Source organism: Hippocampus zosterae, chromosome 9 (assembly GCF_025434085.1).
Source record: "Hippocampus zosterae strain Florida chromosome 9, ASM2543408v3, whole genome shotgun sequence".
NCBI lineage: Eukaryota > Metazoa > Chordata > Actinopteri > Syngnathiformes > Syngnathidae > Hippocampus > Hippocampus zosterae.
Window position 1 is genome coordinate 21,335,087 of NC_067459.1, and position 19,424 is coordinate 21,354,510.

General features: G+C 45.9%; 3 protein-coding genes across 7 annotated transcripts in view; 1 reads left to right on the forward strand and 2 right to left on the reverse strand.

Annotated features, from left to right (window-relative positions):
* The window catches only part of tsen2 (TSEN2 tRNA splicing endonuclease subunit), a 122,338-nt gene that overhangs the window by 93,329 nt on the left and 9,585 nt on the right, over positions 1 to 19,424 (forward strand). The gene's annotated exons all lie outside the window — the stretch shown is intronic.
* LOC127607640 (protein FAM107B-like) lies at positions 947 to 9,201 on the reverse strand. 5 transcript variants are annotated; one of them, XM_052076144.1, is made up of 5 exons: positions 9,025 to 9,201; positions 6,011 to 6,068; positions 3,713 to 3,917; positions 2,764 to 2,929; positions 947 to 1,849 (listed from the first exon to the last, which is right to left on the reverse strand). In XM_052076144.1, the coding sequence occupies exons 1-5, from the start codon at positions 9,046 to 9,048 to the stop codon at positions 1,733 to 1,735; spliced, it is 570 nt and encodes a 189-aa protein (XP_051932104.1). In that variant the 5' UTR covers positions 9,049 to 9,201; the 3' UTR covers positions 947 to 1,732. The 5 variants fall into 5 exon arrangements, with proteins under 5 accessions (XP_051932104.1, XP_051932102.1, XP_051932101.1 ...); XM_052076142.1 differs by having other exon boundaries at positions 2,764 to 2,932; positions 9,025 to 9,197; XM_052076141.1 differs by lacking the exon at positions 9,025 to 9,201 and adding an exon at positions 6,371 to 6,607.
* Positions 13,627 to 19,155, reverse strand: mkrn2 (makorin, ring finger protein, 2). The gene is made up of 10 exons (XM_052076109.1): positions 18,987 to 19,155; positions 17,213 to 17,341; positions 16,813 to 16,931; positions 16,062 to 16,187; positions 15,795 to 15,970; positions 15,662 to 15,727; positions 15,215 to 15,363; positions 14,383 to 14,493; positions 14,152 to 14,296; positions 13,627 to 14,068 (listed from the first exon to the last, which is right to left on the reverse strand). The coding sequence occupies exons 1-10, from the start codon at positions 19,010 to 19,012 to the stop codon at positions 13,862 to 13,864; spliced, it is 1,254 nt and encodes a 417-aa protein (XP_051932069.1). The 5' UTR covers positions 19,013 to 19,155; the 3' UTR covers positions 13,627 to 13,861.

Here is a 19,424-nt window from a genome sequence, read left to right on the forward strand (position 1 = left end):
TTAGAGGGACTGCGAAAGAATATTGTCAAATAGTGATATCTAGCGGCCGTGGAATTCAAATTCCAGTCCCCTTTAAACATGAGAATCAGCGCGACGATAATGTAAAAAATGTCGATGTAAAGATTTCGAAAAAAAAATACATTAGAGCTGCCAATGAATTTAGGAATGGGACGTTCAGAAATTTAAATCTGTTCTAAATATTCTTTTAAAATGGTTTATGTGTGTTGGGGCGGCCCGGTAGTCTAGTGGTTAGCACGTTGACTTCACAATACAATCCCCCCGCGACCCAAGTGAGGATCAAGCGGTTAGGAAAATGGTTGGATGGTTTATGTGTGTTACACATATTTAAATTTTTTTTTTTTTTACTGTGCAGTGCGATTTACTGGCGAGGGTGTAGTCTCCCTTTTGCCCCGAGTCATCCTGGATAGGCTGTTTGTTTTTAAGATGTGCTGAATATCACAATGAATGGAATTGTAAATTTCCCCAGTGTGGGACAAATAAAGGATATCTTAAATTTAGTCATGAAAAAACCCCCATGAAATCACTTTAGAGTGTTTAGTGCTGACATCAGTTTTACATACAAAGCTATTACTGGACATAAGTGCCAATGTTCAGCCCAATCAATGGTCCCTTGAAACTGAAATAATAGTAATTAATAACAAAGTTGTGTGGTTGATTAATTTAAAAGATTTACCACTTGACAGCACTAATAAATATGTATAAATTACACATGCCACCCATCTATCCATCCACTTTCTAATCCATTTATCCTCACGAGAGCCGCAGGCATGCCAGAGCTGTCTTCGGGCAGTAGGCCCTGAACCAATATGTATAAATATAAAATAAATATATGTATGTATATAGTATATGTACTGAATATACCTATATTAGAAATATATAGAGAATGTTTCAAAGATATGAGCATAGAAATGAAGCTTGACAATGGTGGGATTAGTCTTTTAATCATCAGACATGATTGTGATCTGTAGACATTTATTTATTAAAAATAACATCAACAACAAAGGAGGCTTTTCAGATGAAGATGAAGCAAGCATACGATGTCATCACGATGACAGCATAATTCAACAATACTCGAAATCATGACATGATCTTTATTTCATTGAAACATATAATGATATCGAATCAACACAATTTGGATCAAAGAGTGGTGAGGTCATTCAAATCTAGTAGTTTTGTCATTGTGGTTGTTTAAAAATAAACTAAATTATTCACATTACAACATGAATGAATGTCTCATAAGTCTCAAAACTGTCAACGTGTGAATTGAATGGATTGACCATTGTTGGGCTTCAGTCGCCCTGACAATGACCAGTGCATCGGTTGCCAATATATATGCCCTGCCACTGAATGGGCAAACATCATGAATGGTGACCAGTCCAGGGTCAGCTGGAATAGCCTCAGGCAAGGCCTGGTGATAACGAGTCCTCCATAACAGAGCAATATCTTCTTGTCATTCTGCAAGTCCTTCAGCGGAGTGCCACTTCCAAACCTCTCCACCCCGCCCTCGACAACGTTCGTCACCGTGTGACCGTGCTGCTCCTGGGCATGATTTCTCACGCGACGTGTCCTTCAACAACATCGGAAGGCAGGAGCGACAAGAGTGCGTCGTCTCTTGTCCTCATTTGGTCTTTGTCAAGGTGTCTCCAAACCGTGCGTGCATTTGTGCTGGCGTGCATGAATGCGATTGTACGTGCACGTGAGGGACCTGACGTTAGACTTGCTTCTCCTCTTTGCCAGTATACGACGTCCTCCTCAGGTTCTCTTTGACTTTGACAAACTCCGGAGCAGCCAGCTTGTCCCGCTCGTCCTTTTGCTGCTCCAGCTCCATCTGGAACAACGCGAAGCAGCATCGACGTCAAGCTGTGAACCGCGTTGTCGTTGAAAGTTAACTTTCACCCTCAGGTCTCAATGGATTTTTTTCCCTTTCTTTTACTGGATAAAGTTTATTGACTAATGGGATTTCTTTTCATTCGTACGTTGAGTCATCGTTTTCAACCCTTCCAATTCATTTGCTGGAACAACCCACAGATTGGATAACAAGCTCAAAAATGGCATTTTGATATCAGTAGCACCTTAAGAGGGCTGTCTGTGTGTCTTCTTGTTCCTGTTGTGAAGTTGTTATTCATGGTCAGCGGGCATCATCGCATTTCATATTAATTTGCTCCCTTGAAGTGCAGTAAACTATTACACGCCTCTTTTGCAAACTAAGAATAGCACAAGGAAGTGATTTCTTTTTGCAAATGTTCAATCTAGACTGAAAATCAATTTCAAGGTATTCAATCGTATAAATACAGAGGCAATTGAGAAATGTCACTTTGCAGTTGGTCAAAAGTGAGCCCGACAAAGGAAGAGGTACAATTTGCTATAAAGTGAAGAGAGCGGTCCCTTGAGATGCAAGTGGCATGCTTGCACGTGTTTCCAGAAACAAGACGTCACGTGACCATTTTTTCTTCTTGAGACCGGAACCAACTTTGAGACAAGTGCGCTTCAAATCCCCACCGCTAGGCGGCACCAAAACGCTTGACAACGTCCCACGAAACGTGATGAGCTATGACATGTAAGACCCATGCACCTCCTGAATGGAATTTCTCTTCATAAAACAATTTGAGAGGAACCAGATAAACTCGCTCAAGCGTCAGGCGGTCCCACCGGTAGGAAACCCCGCAGATGACCCAAGACACGCTGGAATACCCAGCAAGTTTATGTGGGTGTGTTTGTTTTCTTTTCTTATTTTCTGCTTACCTCTTCGAGCGCTTGGTGCCTCTTCCTGAGTTCGGCTTCCAGCGGCGAAATCTTCCTCCGTGCTTCCTCTTGCTTTTTCCTTTCCTTAATCAGCTGATCACGCCGCCGACACTCCAGTACACGCTCAAGCTCCGGCTTGTTACTTTCCACACGGACGCCCCCGCCGCTTCTATGCACACACGCACGCGCACGCACACACACACAAATATACCCATAAACAATAACAAATGATACACGAACAATTACAGATAGTGTAATATACATTTCCTCCAGCAGAGGGCAGCATCCTAAAGATACAGTGATCCCTCGCTATTTCGCAGTTCGTTTATCGCGGCTTCAGTGCATCGCGGATTTTTTTCAAACATTCATAAAAAAAAATCCATATACATGGAGTACAACACTGTATATGTTGCTCTATGTGACTCACTGTTGTTTTGCTGCTTCTTGTGGACTGTTTGCGCAGTTAAAAAAATGCCAGACAGTCTTAGGTCTTATAAGATGATATGATGTGAAATGTGTTAAGAGTGGATTTGTCGCATTAATAGGGAAGAAAAGCAGAGGGGCCCAACAATTTTAAATAATGAACACGTTTAATATTTATATTATCTTATAATACGAGAGTGGCTGCCTTTCCAGCAGCTCCTATTTTTTTGTTGTTCTACTTCTTCCTTTCATAACTTTGCTGCTGTGAATCTGGAATTTCTCCATTGCGAGACTAATAAAGGTTTTCTTAATCTTAATATTATCTGAGCGCTCCACACAAAATGCAATCAAACTGTTAAATGGCCAGTTTCTTTATCTTTATGTGTGGGGGCTTTTAAGATTTGACAAATCCTTGTGTGTCCCCAGCGTTTGCTATAAAAGCTGAGGTGCGGACATACGCATGGAGAAATGGATGCAACAGCGGGAGGATGTACAGATGGATGGATGAAAAGCATATTTTCATTACCGTTTACAGCTGGTCATCAGTTCTCTGTGGAGCTCTTGGTGACTTTGGGAACTTTTGACGGGATTGAGGAGCTTCCTGGGCTTGATGAGGTCATTGTGATGGGGGTCGTGGATGTCCGTCAAGTAGTCAGGTGGCGGCGGCACATAGCAGGAAACGGTGGGCGCCGTTCTTCTCTGATGAGGCTGCAACTCGCCGTACGCCGAAGCTGCACAACAAAGAGGAATACTGTAGTCCAGTGGAATAGTCCATTGCATGAGAAGGGAGGTCGTGATAGGCTCCGCCTCCCGTGTGCCTTCCCGTGGTTTGCTTTTTGCTGCCGCGCCTGCAGGGGGCGCACGGAGCAGCAGCTGAGAGCGTTGTGGAGACAAAGCAGTCGATTAGAGGTCATGTGAGCCGTGTCTTCCATCGTCTTTGGCTACATTCGGATCCTGTTTCCTCACACATGTGCGCGTACACACAAGCGCGGGTGTCTTTCTTTTATGAAAGGAGACACCGTCTGCAGCCACATTCATCATTCCCAAAAATGGAAGCACAAGAGAAACATGACCGTGTGTGTGCGTGTGTGTGTGTGTGTGTGTGTGTGTGTGTGTTTAGACACTGAGGTTTGTCCCAAATCATTTTTCCTCATTCAAATGAATAGAAATGCAATTGATCCGTTCCAACACCCCAAATTATTTTTGCCTGTTTTTTCCACGAGAAATATTACAGTTAACTATCTTGTCGTGTCTTGTATAAAAACACACGTGATGGTCAAATGAAACTGATACGTCAAAGCTTGTTTCAGACTTCCTGGGAGCTTTTATTGTTTTGTATATTACATGACTAATGATGGTGGAAATGTCATACGTCACAGCGCGGATTGCTTCAATGGATGCCATTGATTTTGCGGGTTGTTTTGGTGGAAACTTATGTAATAACCGCCAAACTAATGGGAAAAATGTTTTTTTGCGCCTGAAATTTAAGCGTGACTGAACTTTTGAAATTTTACTGACAGGTTCCTTTGACTTATTTCATCTACCAGATGTTCCTAAAGTGACTTCTACACACGTACCAAAGCTTCAAATGACAATTTGAAGGAAAGCCCTCAATGCTTCATGACGCTTCAGCCGTATTGCTCTAAAAAAAAAAAAAAAAAACGCATTCGCTCTCCACACCACCTAAAAACAGGGAAAATACAAAACACTACTCTACCAATCTAGTAATCCATTAAAATATTTTCTTCTTCTGTGGTATTGGCAGGTGTCAAACCAGTTTATTGGTACGTTAGCGCCACTCACTAATATTTCTCTTCCACTGTTCGGAAAGCGACGAGAATTAATGGCGTCGTTTGCTGGCGCCACCTAGCGGTGAAGCACACTCGATTTTGGCTCGTGTCACGAGGCTAAAAAGTGACGGGAAAACTTAGATCTCAAGGCACCGGAGTAGCTGGATTGATAATTTTATGAATGAATGAATGAATGTACACCTTAATTACTCAACTGTTACACAATTATTATTATTATCCTTATGTTTAATTTTTGAAGTCATGTCCACTTCAGTTGTTCCAGTGTTGCTGCTGTCGTAGCATCCACTCCATTTGATTTCCTGTCTTACCAGAATGAAACAATCCCACCGTGGAGGAAATGTTATCATCCATCCATTCGTCAGTCGTGTCTTGGGTCCATCGCTCCATGTCTTCATGCCGTCTCAGAATGAGCCCTTTTCCTCCTCAGTTAGGAGGCAAGCGAGTGTGAAGTGCGAGTCGGGTCACATGATCCTGGCTAAGTCCTTCCCCCCTCCTTTCCTTCTTTTTTTCTTTCTTTCTTCTCCACATTCTCAAATTGACAGTGGAGTATGCGCGTGGAGTTTCATCAATGCTCTTAAGTAGGGGCGGCTGTTTCCAGAAGTCAGACCGGAGTCACGTGACATCATCATGTTGCCTGAGGCTAATGCTACGCTACCTCGTCAAAGGTTACGCGGGTGGTGTAAGCAGGGTTGTCGTCTACTTCCTGTCCAGTGAAAGCATCAAAATAAAAGTTTGGATCGCAAGCTCGCTGACATATAGTCATGCAACACACACACACACACACACACACACACACACACACAAGAGTGGTCTAGGGGCACTGGCAGAGCTGAGATTTTTTTTTCTTGAGGGGAGGTGGGGGACAAGGATATCTCAGGGGTTCTGCAAAACATTTTTTAAAAAACAAAAACCCCTAAATTAGGAAACGCTGACAAACATTCATTAAATATTCCATATCCTTCCCCCCTTCCCAGCTCCGCCAGTTTCTAGGGGGGCTGTCGGCGTTGGCTGACCTGCACGTGTCCCGCTTGCCTCGACGTCTCTCGGCTGCTGAGCGATGTTGTAAGCCCTCTGCAGGACAAACACACAACAGCACCGTCTTGTCAGTCAACGCCGAGCTGTCAATCATACATCCATTCATTCTCCAAACTGCGAACCTCCTGACGGCTCGAGGAGGTACTGCAGACTACCCCGGCTGTCTCTCAGAGTCTCAGCTGAGGTGAGGCAGAGGATGCCTCGAACTGGTCGCCAGCCAATCACAGGGTACAAGTAGACAAACAACCAATTCAACCTCACATTGGCAACCACCGCCAATTTCAAGTGTTCAGTCAACTTAGCACTTATATTCGGCTATGAAGAAGGAAACAAAGTACCCGTAAACCTCTCACAGGAAGGCCACAGCCGGGATTTCCAGATTCCAATCTACGACCTCTCAAATGTGAGGCGAACATCCGTGCTGTCTCTTTGTCCCTCTCTTTTTTTTTCCATTCTTATCAGCCTTCAGCTTTTCCTCTTTTTCCACAGAAGCACACATGCATGTTCACAAAGCGTGTAGACACACAAGTACACAAAAACTCTCTCACACACACACACACACATAGTGTGTTGGGGGTTCTGCGTTTGTGGGGGGAAACGTGTGCGTGTTTGTCTGAGTGGTTCTGTTGGTTGCTGGGAGACGCTTCATCAGGCAAACTCAAAGCGACAACAACAAGGCCCCCACTGTCTCACTGAGCCCTCTTGAACAACGCTTAAATTCCTGGACGCCCTTCACCCCCCCACCACTTTGTGCAGGCAAGGTTCGGACGTAACTTTCCCCAACTGAGGATGCCCCTGAAATATTTCCAGGTCCATCAACACACAGATAGCCTCTGCACGCCACTGATATTGACAAACCGTATACATACTGTATATTAAAGTTGCACTCGATTTGGAATAACATGCAATATGTGATGTATTCATTAGGAAATGAAAGAAATAATTTTCTCCATGCAGCAACTTGTGTGTGGACAACGTCGGATCGGTTCCCACTCGGTGATGGTGTCAATATAAGTGTAAGTGCTCGTTCGTCTCTATATTTGCCCTGTGATTGACTGGCGACCAGTTCAGGGGTTATTCCGCCATGTGCCCAAAGTCAGCTGAGATAGGATAGAGTAATTCGTGCGACCCTCTTCCTGATAGGCCTTGTTGAAAATGGATGCATGGGACCGGTATCATGTAATTATCAAGCCGGTGTTTGATAAGTGAGCAATGATGTACAAATTGCGCCCCCCCCCCAAAAAAAAAAATATGTGCGGCACAGATTCAATTCACAGATTTGGGGATCAATACCACAATTACTGAAGCAAAAAAAAACATACTTGCCTTTAGTTTCCAAAACCTCACCGCCAAACACTTCACAAAATCAATACTGATCAATATCAAAACGTGTGTGTGTGTGTGTGTTTGTGCGCGCGCGCAAGTCCCTAGTGAGTGGTTTTGTATTTTTAGCTGGAGGATTTTCTGCGAAGGACTTAATTAGTCTTTAATCTACTTTGTTTGTCACTCAAGCTGGTTCTTCCCCTTGCCCTGTGCATGTTTATGTATCCATCCGTGTGTGTGTGTGTGTGTGTGTGTTCGAGTTCGGTGCGCGCTTACGAAATGACGCTGTGTGTCACCAACAGAAGTTGACCGCCAATAAACGTCAGCGCAACTTTGTTTGCGTTGTCATCGGTTGAAAGCATGTACTTTATTCCAATCTTACGAAAGTAGCATTAGTACTGTTCTGTTCGACAAATAGCGTTATTATTTTATGCTAAAGCACCTAGCATTAGCATCGTATTCCCAGTACCTTATTTCATGTCCCATTTGGAGGCCAGGAGCCATGTCCATCACGCATGTACGCCGTGATTGAAAATCATGGTACAACTCCGTGCCGATGACGGACAGATGACAAGAAGGCGACATAAGCACCTTGATAAGCAGACTGCCAACTATTGCCCTGCTGTAATGTGCACATTAAATGTGCAACAAAATCACAAACTCGCATCTCGAATGGAGCCGGTCCACATCAAAGCTGTCAATCAAATGCCATCATCGGACACATCCGCCTGGTCATCTTTACTTCCATCAGACCGTGAAGGCAGGGGGACCTGCTTCCCCATTTGACTGGGGGGGGGGTCGGGCTAAAAATAAATCAACCATCTGCCCGAGCGGGACAACTGGACCGCGTGCCAGCCACCGTGACAAACGCGGCGCCCCGACACACCCGTGTCGTGATAACAGGTGTGCCGCTCCCCAAAAGTCAAACATCTCGTGACTCACTCAAAGTTCAAACATTCTGCTCAAAAAAACATCCATGGCTCATGCACAGTAGCAAAAACACCGGGGAAGGCAAACAACAAGACAAACTTCCAAATGAACATCAAGAAAAACGTTGAGACAGACATCTAGATGAACATCGAGACAAACATCTAGATGAACATCGAGACAAACGTGACAAACAAACGAGACAAAACATCTTCATGAACATCTGGTTCGAAACAACATTTTGTCAAGTGTTGTTCGTGGGCTCCCTCTAGTGTTACGGAAAAGAATCACTGCATTAAATTGAGCAGAACGTGACAGCGGCTTCCACTTTTAAAGGAGAATTCAGTACAGTACAATTCAGTTGTATTTCACTTTGAAGTTCAATACAGGTCATCTTTACAAAGCTTTTTTCCCCCTCAAAACTAATATTAAGTACATTTTTTTCTTTTTGCAATCCATTACAAAGGAATCTTTATTGTAAATGCAATTTTCTTTTTTCCGATCTTCCAGTGTAGTGTTGAAATTCTGCAGAATGTTACGGCCACTTATAGTGAAATCCAATCAAACTTTGGCAACGGCTAACGTCGACAAACTTCAAGATGTTTGTCTCACATCACGGAAATCAATCAATCAATCAAGACACGATGAATCGAGAAGCGAATGGTTCAGTCCGATGGACATTTTGTTGTATTTGAATGTGAGAGCTAAGCTCAAGCTAAGCTACAGAGAAGAAGTGACAGACCTTTTTCCCGTGAGACGCTCCCATGATCGCGGTGACGGGCTCACTCCCCCTCTCTCACTCTCGCGCCCCTCTCTCTTTCTGGCTCGCCCACTTTCTAGCAGCCAGAAGTTTTGTTCCTCGTCTTCCTCCTCCCTCCCTGGCATGGGTCAACCTGCCGGCCGATGCGTAAGAGGAGGGTGTGCAGGAAAAAGGGGAGGCCACCTGTCCCCATCCTGACTTTCTGCTCCTGCCGTCCTGTGAAGGGATTAAAGTTAAAGTGGTTTAAGTAATCTGATTACCAACGAGGTAATAGATTACATGAGAGCAAATGAGTGACCGTGTCACACTCAAATCGCCGCAGTTGGGGGGGGGGGGGGATTTCTGTGCTATCGGATGTCGGGTCTTGTGACACGTGAGGATGTTTTATTCCCGCATTCGGCTCACAGTTCCCCCACAATACGTTACCATGTTCACAATGAAATCATGAAATCCCATGATGCATTGCATCCAGACACAAAAATGACTTTCCCCTTCCAGGTATTGTTTGATATCCTGCATGAGACTAATTGATAAGCTCCGATCCGGCACCCTAGCAGCACGTGCGATGTCTGTGGCCACGCAGTCACCCGAGAGTCAGGCGCAGGCAGGTGGTCTTAACCTTACAGCAAAACCTGCCACAAAGCCAAAACCAACCCGGCGCTCAAGCAACACAAAACTCAACCTGCTGAAGGTCAGTGGTGGCTCGTTGATTTGAATCAGTGAATCAGGACCGGGGGCGGCCCGGTAGTCCGGTGGTTAGCACGTCGACTTCACAGTGCAGAGGTACCGGGTTCAATTCCAGCTCCGGCCTCCCTGTGTGGAGTTTGCATGTTCTCCCCGGGCCTGCGTGGGTTTTCTCCGGGTACTCCGGTTTCCTCCCACATTCTAAAAACATGCATGGCAGGCTGATTGAACGCTCTAAATTGTCCCTAGGTGTGAGTGTGGGCGTGGATGGTTGTTTGTCTCTGTGTGCCCTGCGATTGGCTGGCAACCGATTCAGGGTGTCCCCTGCCTACTGCCCGAAGACGGCTGGGATAGGCTCCAGCACCCCCCGCGACCCTACTGAGGATAAAGCAGTTCGGAAAATGGATGGATGGATGGAATCAGGAGCGGAAACCTTTCTGGACAATCATAGTTTCTATTTTGGCTTGTGTCGAGTTGTTTATCAACGCAGACGTTATAAAATTGAAGAAAATGGCATGTTGTTTGATCTATGGGAAGCAAATATTCAAGAGCCCATCACGCCGCAAAGTAGGTTTGAAGCTTGTTTGTGCGTTTGCACTGTTGCTTTCAGGCCACACGTGCACGCACAAATGTATTCGTTTTATCAGCCTCCTCCAGGTCCAGTAACACATGTTGACTGGTTGTAAACTGGTTGAACCACCAAACAAACTCGAGGACCCTTACGGGGGTGCAGAGCTGGGATGAAAAAGCACCCCGCCGCTCCTGAATCTGGATTTCGACTTCCCAACAGATTCTCACGTGTCAACCAGAGACCACCAGGATGCTGACGAGTGTGATTCCCTTATACTTGGAACGCAACCCCCCTGGTCTCACTTCTTAAAAACGGGAACCATCACCAGGTCTGCAAATCCAGAAACTCTGTCCCGGATGTCTTTGTAAAGTTGTTGGGGCATGTCAATCAGGGCAACCCCGCAACTTGGGAACCACACACACCTAAATTGTTCTGCGTACAATCGGCTGATACTGTCACGTCCAGTGTTTGCCAGCAGGGGGCAGGCCCTGTTGCCATCCTACACACCTGTCACCCATTAGGGACTAATTACACTTGCTTTATTTGTGCGCTCCGGCAGTTGACTTACTGCCGGAGAATTCCACGCCGTGCCAAAATTTCTCTTGCCCAATTTCCTACTTGCATTGATTCATTGCCTCTTAGCCTTGTGGCTGTTATTACGCGTCGTTGTTCCTCTTATGAGTGAAATTATAATCTTTGTCTAATCTGACCCTCCTTGCTATCTTTTTCCGCAAGCGTTTTCTGTTGTCCTTTTATTTGATCCCTGGTCCCTATTTAGACCAGCGCTTTTTGTTATTCTCCCTGTCGGGTTATTTTGTGTTTCGTATTAAAGACTCCTTTTGTTCTTTGACAAACATCTTTCTGTGTCTGCTATTTCGGGGATCCTCTTCCTTATTTTGTTGGGCACGAAGCGATCCTTCTATCGCTTCGGGCACAACGTGACAGATACGGGAGTGGATTTTCACGCCTGTCCCATTGCACTCCCAGAGAAGAAAAAAAATCCTATCCTGTCCCCGTTTCGGACCATGGTTAAAAAAAATGCTACTTATCAGCCCGTCTAGGCCTTTGATGGTCCACAGTTTATTATAGAAGTCAGCAGATGTGAGTGAAAACACTAAGGAACCCCGCACCTCTGCACTGTGAGGGCGACATGCTAACCAGTCGACCGCCGTGTGTGTACATATACATATATAAGTGTGTGTACATATACATATACAAGTGTAGACATTGATTGCCAGTTTTATTTTGCCTCACCTGAATGTTTTCACTCGTGTTTCAGGCACCGCGACAGAATCTAAACACAACGGTATCAGACGCACACAGACAATAGTAATTAATTCATAGAAATGATGGGAGCAATAAAAATAAAAGTACCATGATTCCACGTATGCAATCGTAGTAACTGTCGTGATGTTTGCGTCGAGGCTCACCTGTCGCGTGAAGGACGAGGAAGGCGAGCGTCACACCTGAAGGACACGAACAGGAATGAGCGAGAAAGCAACAGGAATGAACATCACATCGTCGTCTGTTAGTCGTTTGCTGTTGCTCACCACCGACGAGGATGAAGGCCATTGTCCCCTTGTTGGCGTCCCAACCGTGTTGTCATTCGTTTTCCTCGGTGGCGCTCTTCCTTCGTCTTTATAGTCCCCCCCCCCCCCCCCCCCCGGTGTCTCCCTCAAGACACCACCAGCTCTTTAATTTTCCTCTTTTGACACACCGTGCGTAAAGTCGTCAAACAACGCTTGCCTGGAGCTGCATGACTCAATGACCCCCCCCACACACACACACACACCCTCACCCTTTGGACTTACCTAGACAGCCCCTGGCTCTGAGTTGGGAATGCCTACCCCTCATTTGGACGGTTGCAGAATCAAAGTGGCAACAGGTCGAGCAAGAGGTTTTGATGCCCCCTGAAAAATGATATCGTCAACAGGGAGGGGTGACGGGGTTGCGGGATGGATTTTCGACAAACTTTCTGCCCATCGATTACAGTTGGACGCTCCTTCAGCATGGCTTTGATACAACATCGTCCAGGATTCATTTAATCGGGAAATGTGGAGGATGCGTGGAAGCCTCAGGTGGATGCCCGGGGCCCCCCAACCTGTTGGCCCCTTCCCCTGCACACAACGGACGCAGCTACAGGTTGTTTGAGGGGAATAAAGTGTTTGCCTTGAACCAACTCAACACTTCCCCATATACATTCAACAAAAGGAGCCGTCAAGACCAACAAAGTACGAAGATACGTTCTCCTCCTTTGTCTCCTCTTTTCATGCGTAGCATCTTGTTGGGTTTTGTTTTAAACATCGGCATGAATGAATGAATGATCACGACCTTCTTGCTCAATCGTCAAGATTGTGACTCGGTGACATGAATGTGCGCTCTCGTGGAAAAATGTTCATATTTTAGATTGCACAATTGCTTTCGACGTTGCACTTTGTACCCTGAACATAAATCTGACTGTTTTTTCCCCCCCCAGCAAGACGTATCGTCAAAACATGGTGCTCTGCTGCTCAATATTGCGTTGGCGGAATAAGAATGAGGCAGAATCATTTGTCAATTTAAGGGTGCCTCAATGTCGGACAGACCGCTGGCTGCAATGGGTTTCATCATTCGATTATGTGTACGCCGAGGTGGGAAACACGCGGGGAGCATCAGTTGAGGAAAAGCTTCCCATATCAACTTCTTGATGCGAGAGATCCGCCAAAAGAAATCCAGATGGGCTCATGGCTGGAAGAAGAAGTGCACAAGTGGACAAAATTGTTGGAGGAGGCTTTGTCCACCATTTTTCACCACACTACCTGCAATGGACACTGCGTGTTTACAATGTGTGTGTGTGTGTTGTGCGCAAGAATAAGTACATTCAACACCAGTTGACTGTCATGATGCATGTGTGGGACAGTTCAAATTTCCCAATTCAAGCAAATGGCAAAAAAAATTAACACATTTTTTGTGCTCACCCCCCACACGCACATTGTCTAAAATGCGCCATCCGACATATATATACGCAACTATCTATGCAAACTGTCGTGGTCATGTTTACATTGCGCATGTAAAGTTAGCCAGAAAGCGGCTTTATGCTCTTTTGCATGCAAACACGAACGTATTACATGTGACGCACAGACTGCCGTTGGATCACACGGCGTACACATGTCATGTTTTCACAAGAGCCAGCAATCAATCCATTAATCCTCAAGTAACCAATTACAGTGAGAACACGGTACAAAGGAAAAAAGAGGAAGATCGACAATTTCAATGTGTAGAAAGCAAAAAGGCAAGGAATGGGAAGGAGCGGCGCAAAAAAGTGAAGAAAGCAAGAAGCTTGTGGCCTGTGTCGGTACACGAACTCTTTTTATTAGGCTGGGGACAAACACCAAGAATAAAAGAGAGCACAGATCATTTGGAGGCTGCTCAAACTTTTCTAGCGTCTATAAATAGATCAAGTATTCACGTGGCACCCCGCAGGCAGGAAGTGTTAACCACTCGCATGCCGGAGCCACGTGTGTGTGTGTATGTGTGTGTGTGTGTTTAGCTGACAACGCTGTCGTCTTTCCTCGGTTTTGTCTTCTAATGCTGCTCCTGCTGTGGCTGCTGCTGCTGGTGGTGGTGGTGGTGGTCCGGGGCGGGCTCGGGCCCATCGTGGCCGGGTGCCGACATCTGCATGAAGAGCTCCCTCAACTCCGCCATGTCGTCATCCAGTGACGGCAGCGGTCGCCCACCGGGGTTCTGCTCGCGCTCTTCGATGAAGTCCCACAAGCGCACGCTGTTCATAAACTGCCGTGAAAAAGTACACCAGGTGTGAGGTCGCCATGAGAATGACAGCGACCGTGATGCCGACGGCGGTAGTGGGCGCTGACCCGAATGTTCCCCTCCGAGCTTAGCTGCTTGCGCGGCTTCTCTGGCTCCGCTCGGCTTCCGTCCGGGAAGGCGTGGAGGTACAAGCACTTTCCTCCAAAGGGACACGAGCCACGGCCCTGGTCGAAGTACTTGCACGCCTTCTTGCTGCGTGTACAAAGGAGACCACTAGGAGCCAGAACACGGCGCGTGCCAGCCGGCCGGCCGGCCTGCACGCTCTCTCTCCTGCTCACCTCACTCCAGACTTGAAGAGTTCAATGAGGTTGTCCTTCTCCTCTTGTTCCTCCACCCAGTACATTGACGGGATGACAAACTCGGACACCACGCGGCACTCCGGACATGACCTGACGGGAGACAAATCAACCTCCCTGTGAAATTCATGATGATTTTTTAATCGTCATGAATTTTGGAACTTGTTGGGGAACTTTTTCCCTCACACTTCGACGTGCTTCGTGAGTCTGTTTCTAATGGATCTGCATTTATTTTTCTCTCCCTCTTAACTCAATCATTCATTCATTCATCTTCCTAACCGCTTGATCCTCACTAGGGTCGCGGGGGGTGCTGGAGCCTATCCCAGCTGTCTCCGGGCAGTAGGCGGGGGACACCCTGAATCGGTTGCCAGCCAATCGTAGGGCACACAGAGACGAACAACCATTCGCAATCACACTCACACCTAGGGACAATTTAGAGTGTTCAATCAGCCTGCCACACATGTTTTTGGAATGTGGGAGGAAACCGGAGCACCCGGAGAAAACCCACGCAGGCCCGGGAGAACATGCAAACTCCACACAGGGAGGCCGGAGCTGGAATCGAACCCGGTACCTCTGCACTGTGAAGCCGACGTGCTAACCACTGGACTACCGGGCCGTCGAGGTAAATTTCTAGCCAACAATGAGTCTCAGGTCTGCTCTAGTTTTTTTTTTTTTCCCCAAGAGGGAGGTTTTCCTTGCCCCCGTAGCAAAAACACATCACCGTTTGCATCACGAGACATGCATTGCCCATGATGTCACATGACAAATCATAACACGCGTGACAAGATGCGAGGCGACGCGAGCCGGGCCTCACTTGATGATCTTGTTGCTGAAGTTGCGCTTGCATCTCCACTGGCGGATGCAGCCCAGGCAGAAGATGTGACGGCACGCGGACAAGATCCCGAAGCGGCGCTCTGAGGGGATGGCCTTCTGCACCACCACCTCCATGCAGATGGAACACACCTCCAAACAAAAATATGGGCGAGGACACAAAATATAAAATCATCATCAGGCTCAAGATGCCACCTTGGGACAAAGTGTGTTAGACTGCAAAATATCTGGAACCTATTTGAAAGAGTGCTCGACTGACCAATGAAAACTTTTTGGATCAACCAAAAACTTTCTAACCTGTCAGGAGACTCGAGGGAACATCAAATTAACTTTTAAGTGGAGGATGTCGAACACGCACTCAGATTGGACAAGCCAAGATCGCAAATGCCCGTTAGATGAGCGTTTACAAGCACACGAGACGGCGCAGTACCTTGTCTTGGCTCAGCTGCGCAGCAAAGGCTTTCTCCATGTCCCTCTCAAAGGCCAGCAAGCACATCTGCGAGCAGAGCAGATCAACATCATGACAACCCCGCCCCCGCAGCACATCACCGGACCGGCGTCACCTTTTCGTGGGCCCGCCGCTGCTCGGCGTCATGTGGGTGCAGCACACGCAGCCGGCACACCTCACACTGGTCACCATGGAGATATGGGCATCTGTCCTCGTAGAAGCAGCGTCCGGCGGCGGCGTACGGACAAAGCTGGGAAAAGTCCTGATAGGCTCCGCCCATCTGGGGAGCAGCTACGCTCGCCCCACCAGTGACACCCATCCGTTAGTAGTCCCAATTATAGCATTGGCGCGTCAAGGAGCGTCGGCAGCATTGGCATCCCACCTTGTTCTGGCGCCGAGGCTTCCAGGCCCGTCCTGATGGCGTCCACATACGAGTGAGGAGACACGGCGGGAACCTCGGAGCCCAGGCTGACTGCCGCACCTCCAAACACGCTCTCAAGCTGGCCCACTGAGTCGCAGACGTACACACACACACAAATGAACGAGGTACACATGTATTGTTTATTTTCCTTCAATCTTGTCATGTGCATGTATCCTCATCATCATGTTGTCATCAGGAATGGATCGATTAACGGATTGACGGTTATCATAGTTTGAAAAAGTCAAGATTTTTCGATAACTGCTAATATTCATGGCCACCAGTTATGAGGTGATTGCCGAGTTGAGTCAAAGCTTTTGTGAATTGGGGCCAGTAGCTTTTTTTTTCTTACTTCTCTGCGAGCAGAGAGAGGAGGAGTGAGCAGTTGGTACCACCAGGGACTAGCTAGCCCTAAGGACAACAAAAGTAGCCCCCAGTCAGCTCACCAGTGATGGGACACTGTTTAATTACTAAGAGGAATTAAAGCTGAAGAGAACAGCTTTTGAATGTACCAATTCTTCTAGATTTGGTTGAAAAATAAAATAGAATGTGTTCAATGGTGGGGGGACATGTTTTAATTGACCCAAATATTTTTTTAAAAGGGCATTTTACAGCTGTGATTTTAATACTGTAATACAGCAATACTTTATTATCAGATTTTCAGAATTGACTCTCATCCTATGCCTTGTGGTCGTGTATGTGTGTCCTTGTTGACCTTGGGCGTCTCTCATTGGCTTTCTGGCATCAGGTCTGACTGAAGCTCCGCCTCCTGGAGCCACCTTATTCTCTGAAGCTCCGCCACTTCCTCTGTAAGACAGTTTGATGTGGTCGTACCTGCAAAATTCATCGTCAGTTCAAATCTCATCCACACGCCATTCAGAAAAGATAATCTTGACAATGGTACATTAAGCCTCGTCTTAAGTTTTCTGAGATACAAAATCATTTGAGCATTTTTTGGGGGGTATCGCAACAATTTAGATACAGCCGACATTTTAAGTACACTTGTTTTGTGTTCTTGTTGCCGTGTTTTCATACAATCCGATACCCCCTTGAGGTGATGTTCATCTAATTAAAAAAACATGCTCAGAGAAAGTTGTGGTTTGCGAGGAGGTGACCTGCATCGTTCTCCGTAGGCGCACACTCCTCTCTGGTAGAACTTGCAAATGGTGGAAGGCTTGCTGCTGGACGGGTCGTGAGAGAACATGCAGCGGCTGCCCTCCCGGCACACGCCGTGCAGGAAGTACCTGTGGCGCAAAAACATCATCAAATATGCCCATATATTGACTCAAACAATCACGTTCATCATTTTGAACATAAAATACATCTTTCAAAACAGCCGCGGCTGTAACAAAGCGCTTTACAGGCAATTGAAGGTAAAACAATAAAAATACAACAGAACACAAATTTAAAAAATGGACAAGAAAACAATCGTAACTTCTATTCCTCCATACGCCGTGTTGTTTGAAGCAGTTATAGATGAAAGAAGAGATCATCAAAGTCACGTTTCACCAGTGAATCAGAGACGCCGTGATCGCATTACGTCACACACATCTGCTACAAGAAGCTGTAGGGTCCATTGACGAATAGAGAGATCGGTTCAATTCTCCTGTCCCACCAAGATCTGCTTCAATTTCAAGCACAGACACTCGGTTCTAAATGCACATCCCTGCTCCGCGCAGACACTCCTCTCTCCTCATCCTCAGCACAGCACAACCAGCCGTCCATATAGCCGCACCAAGGAATAAAGTCCAGCAGCGCTGACATCCCCGCTCAACCAAAATGAGGCTATGAAAAATGCAGCCCATTACGGGCGTAAAAAACACAAGTGCCCAGGGCTGTCAGGAGGCGGCATTAAATTAGCATCGATATTCCCTCCCATCAAAATCAGTGCTGGTACACACATGCTGCTGAAAGGCGCGACCATCAAGCACAGATTTTTCTCCTGCGACGAAATGTCGCAGACATAACATTGAGAACAGTCCACAACGGGTCCATACTAAGGACACGTGACAAAACAAATGACCCAAAAAAAACCAAGAACAAAAAAAAGCAGGGCTCTTGAAGACCACTTGAAGATGGCAAAATGCACTTTCAGATCATTGGATTCTTTTATTTACAATTTACACAATGTGCCAATTTTTTTCCACAAATTCCAAATAGGGATTTGTCATTCAACGTAGTAGGCCGAATTATCAAAATGAAACAGGTATTCCTAATGTTGTAATATTAAAAGAAAGACAATGAATGAGTGAAATTGAACAATGAACTTATGGTAGCTAGGCAGATACTGTTTTCATGCTGTAAATGTAATAATACAGTGTTGAATTTGGTGACTCCTATATTTCTTTGTCAATTTGACATTTAGTTGCTGTTTCAAAAGCAAATCAGAAGTTACTTACCAGTACCTTGTACCCGAGTAGTTTAGTTCACTGAATACCTGTATTTACTTAGAAAACTCAACTAATTATTTGGATGACTATTTAGACTTTCTATTATTTATCATTGTAAAGTAACGGTCACCTTCACATTTTTTGTCTACTGCATACATGTGTGACCCAAGTTGGGTCATTGCTGTTTGGAAGATGGATGTTTGGCGCATAGTAGTGACGTCAGTGAACATTCGAAATTTTGAATTAGCATTACATTGCGCGGATTATTATTTGATGTTAAAAATAGGACGATATTCGAATAAACTGGGATTTGCCGACAGCCAGGTCGCGGATTTGTTGAGGGTGTACGAACAATGTATCCTGAGAAGGCTCGAGAGGGGAACCGCTAAAAACATTAGCATGAGGCTAAAACAGACAATCACACACACACACGCAGACGCAGACAGACAAACCGGAAGGCAACAGACTAATAGACAGGCGGTCGGTTGTTCGGATTTACCGGCAGGTGACCTGTTTGGTGCTCATCTTCTCCGCGGAACCTCCAAATGTTTGCTAAGGCTAGCTCCGTTACGCTAGCTAGCTAGCACCCACTTGCGTGCCGTTTGACTGACAGCGGCGTTCGGCACAAACACGTCCGGCCAGCAATGACGTTTGGGCGCCTCAAAAGGTTTCTGGGCGGAACTGAAAAAAAAAAGTATCTTCTACTTGACGAGCAGTCAAACCAATTATTTGTTTGTACACTCTAATGTACAAACTGTTTGTCTCTTGTGTTTGTCAACATGTGCTGAGGGAACAAATTTGTTGTTTTTTTTAAAGAACAAATCACAATTTGGAATGTTTTGGAAACATTATTCATTGTAATAAATAATGCAAGTTTTTATTGTGTTGGTCATTATTTATTATATGTTAAATTACAAATATATAATTGTATTGTAGT

Excerpts from the sequence above, each read along its gene's own strand:
- mkrn2 (XM_052076109.1), bottom strand. The coding sequence starts at position 19,012 with ATGAGCACCAAACAGGTCACCTGCCG. Across the intron at positions 15,971-16,061 it reads AGCCTCGGCGCCAGAACAAG|CTGCTCCCCAGATGGGCGGA; the intron begins GTGGGATGCCAA and ends GGGCGAGCGTAG. Across the intron at positions 15,364-15,661 it reads CGCAGCTGAGCCAAGACAAG|GTGTGTTCCATCTGCATGGA; the intron begins GTACTGCGCCGT and ends TTTTGTTTGGAG.
- LOC127607640 (XM_052076140.1), bottom strand. The coding sequence starts at position 6,448 with ATGTTCGCCTCACATTTGAGAGGTCGTAGATTGGAATCTGGAAATCCC. Across the intron at positions 6,069-6,370 it reads TTCCTGTGAGAGGTTTACGG|AGGGCTTACAACATCGCTCA; the intron begins GTACTTTGTTTC and ends TTTGTCCTGCAG. Across the intron at positions 2,933-3,712 it reads CTGATGACCAGCTGTAAACG|AAGCGGCGGGGGCGTCCGTG; the intron begins GTAATGAAAATA and ends GTGTGTGCATAG.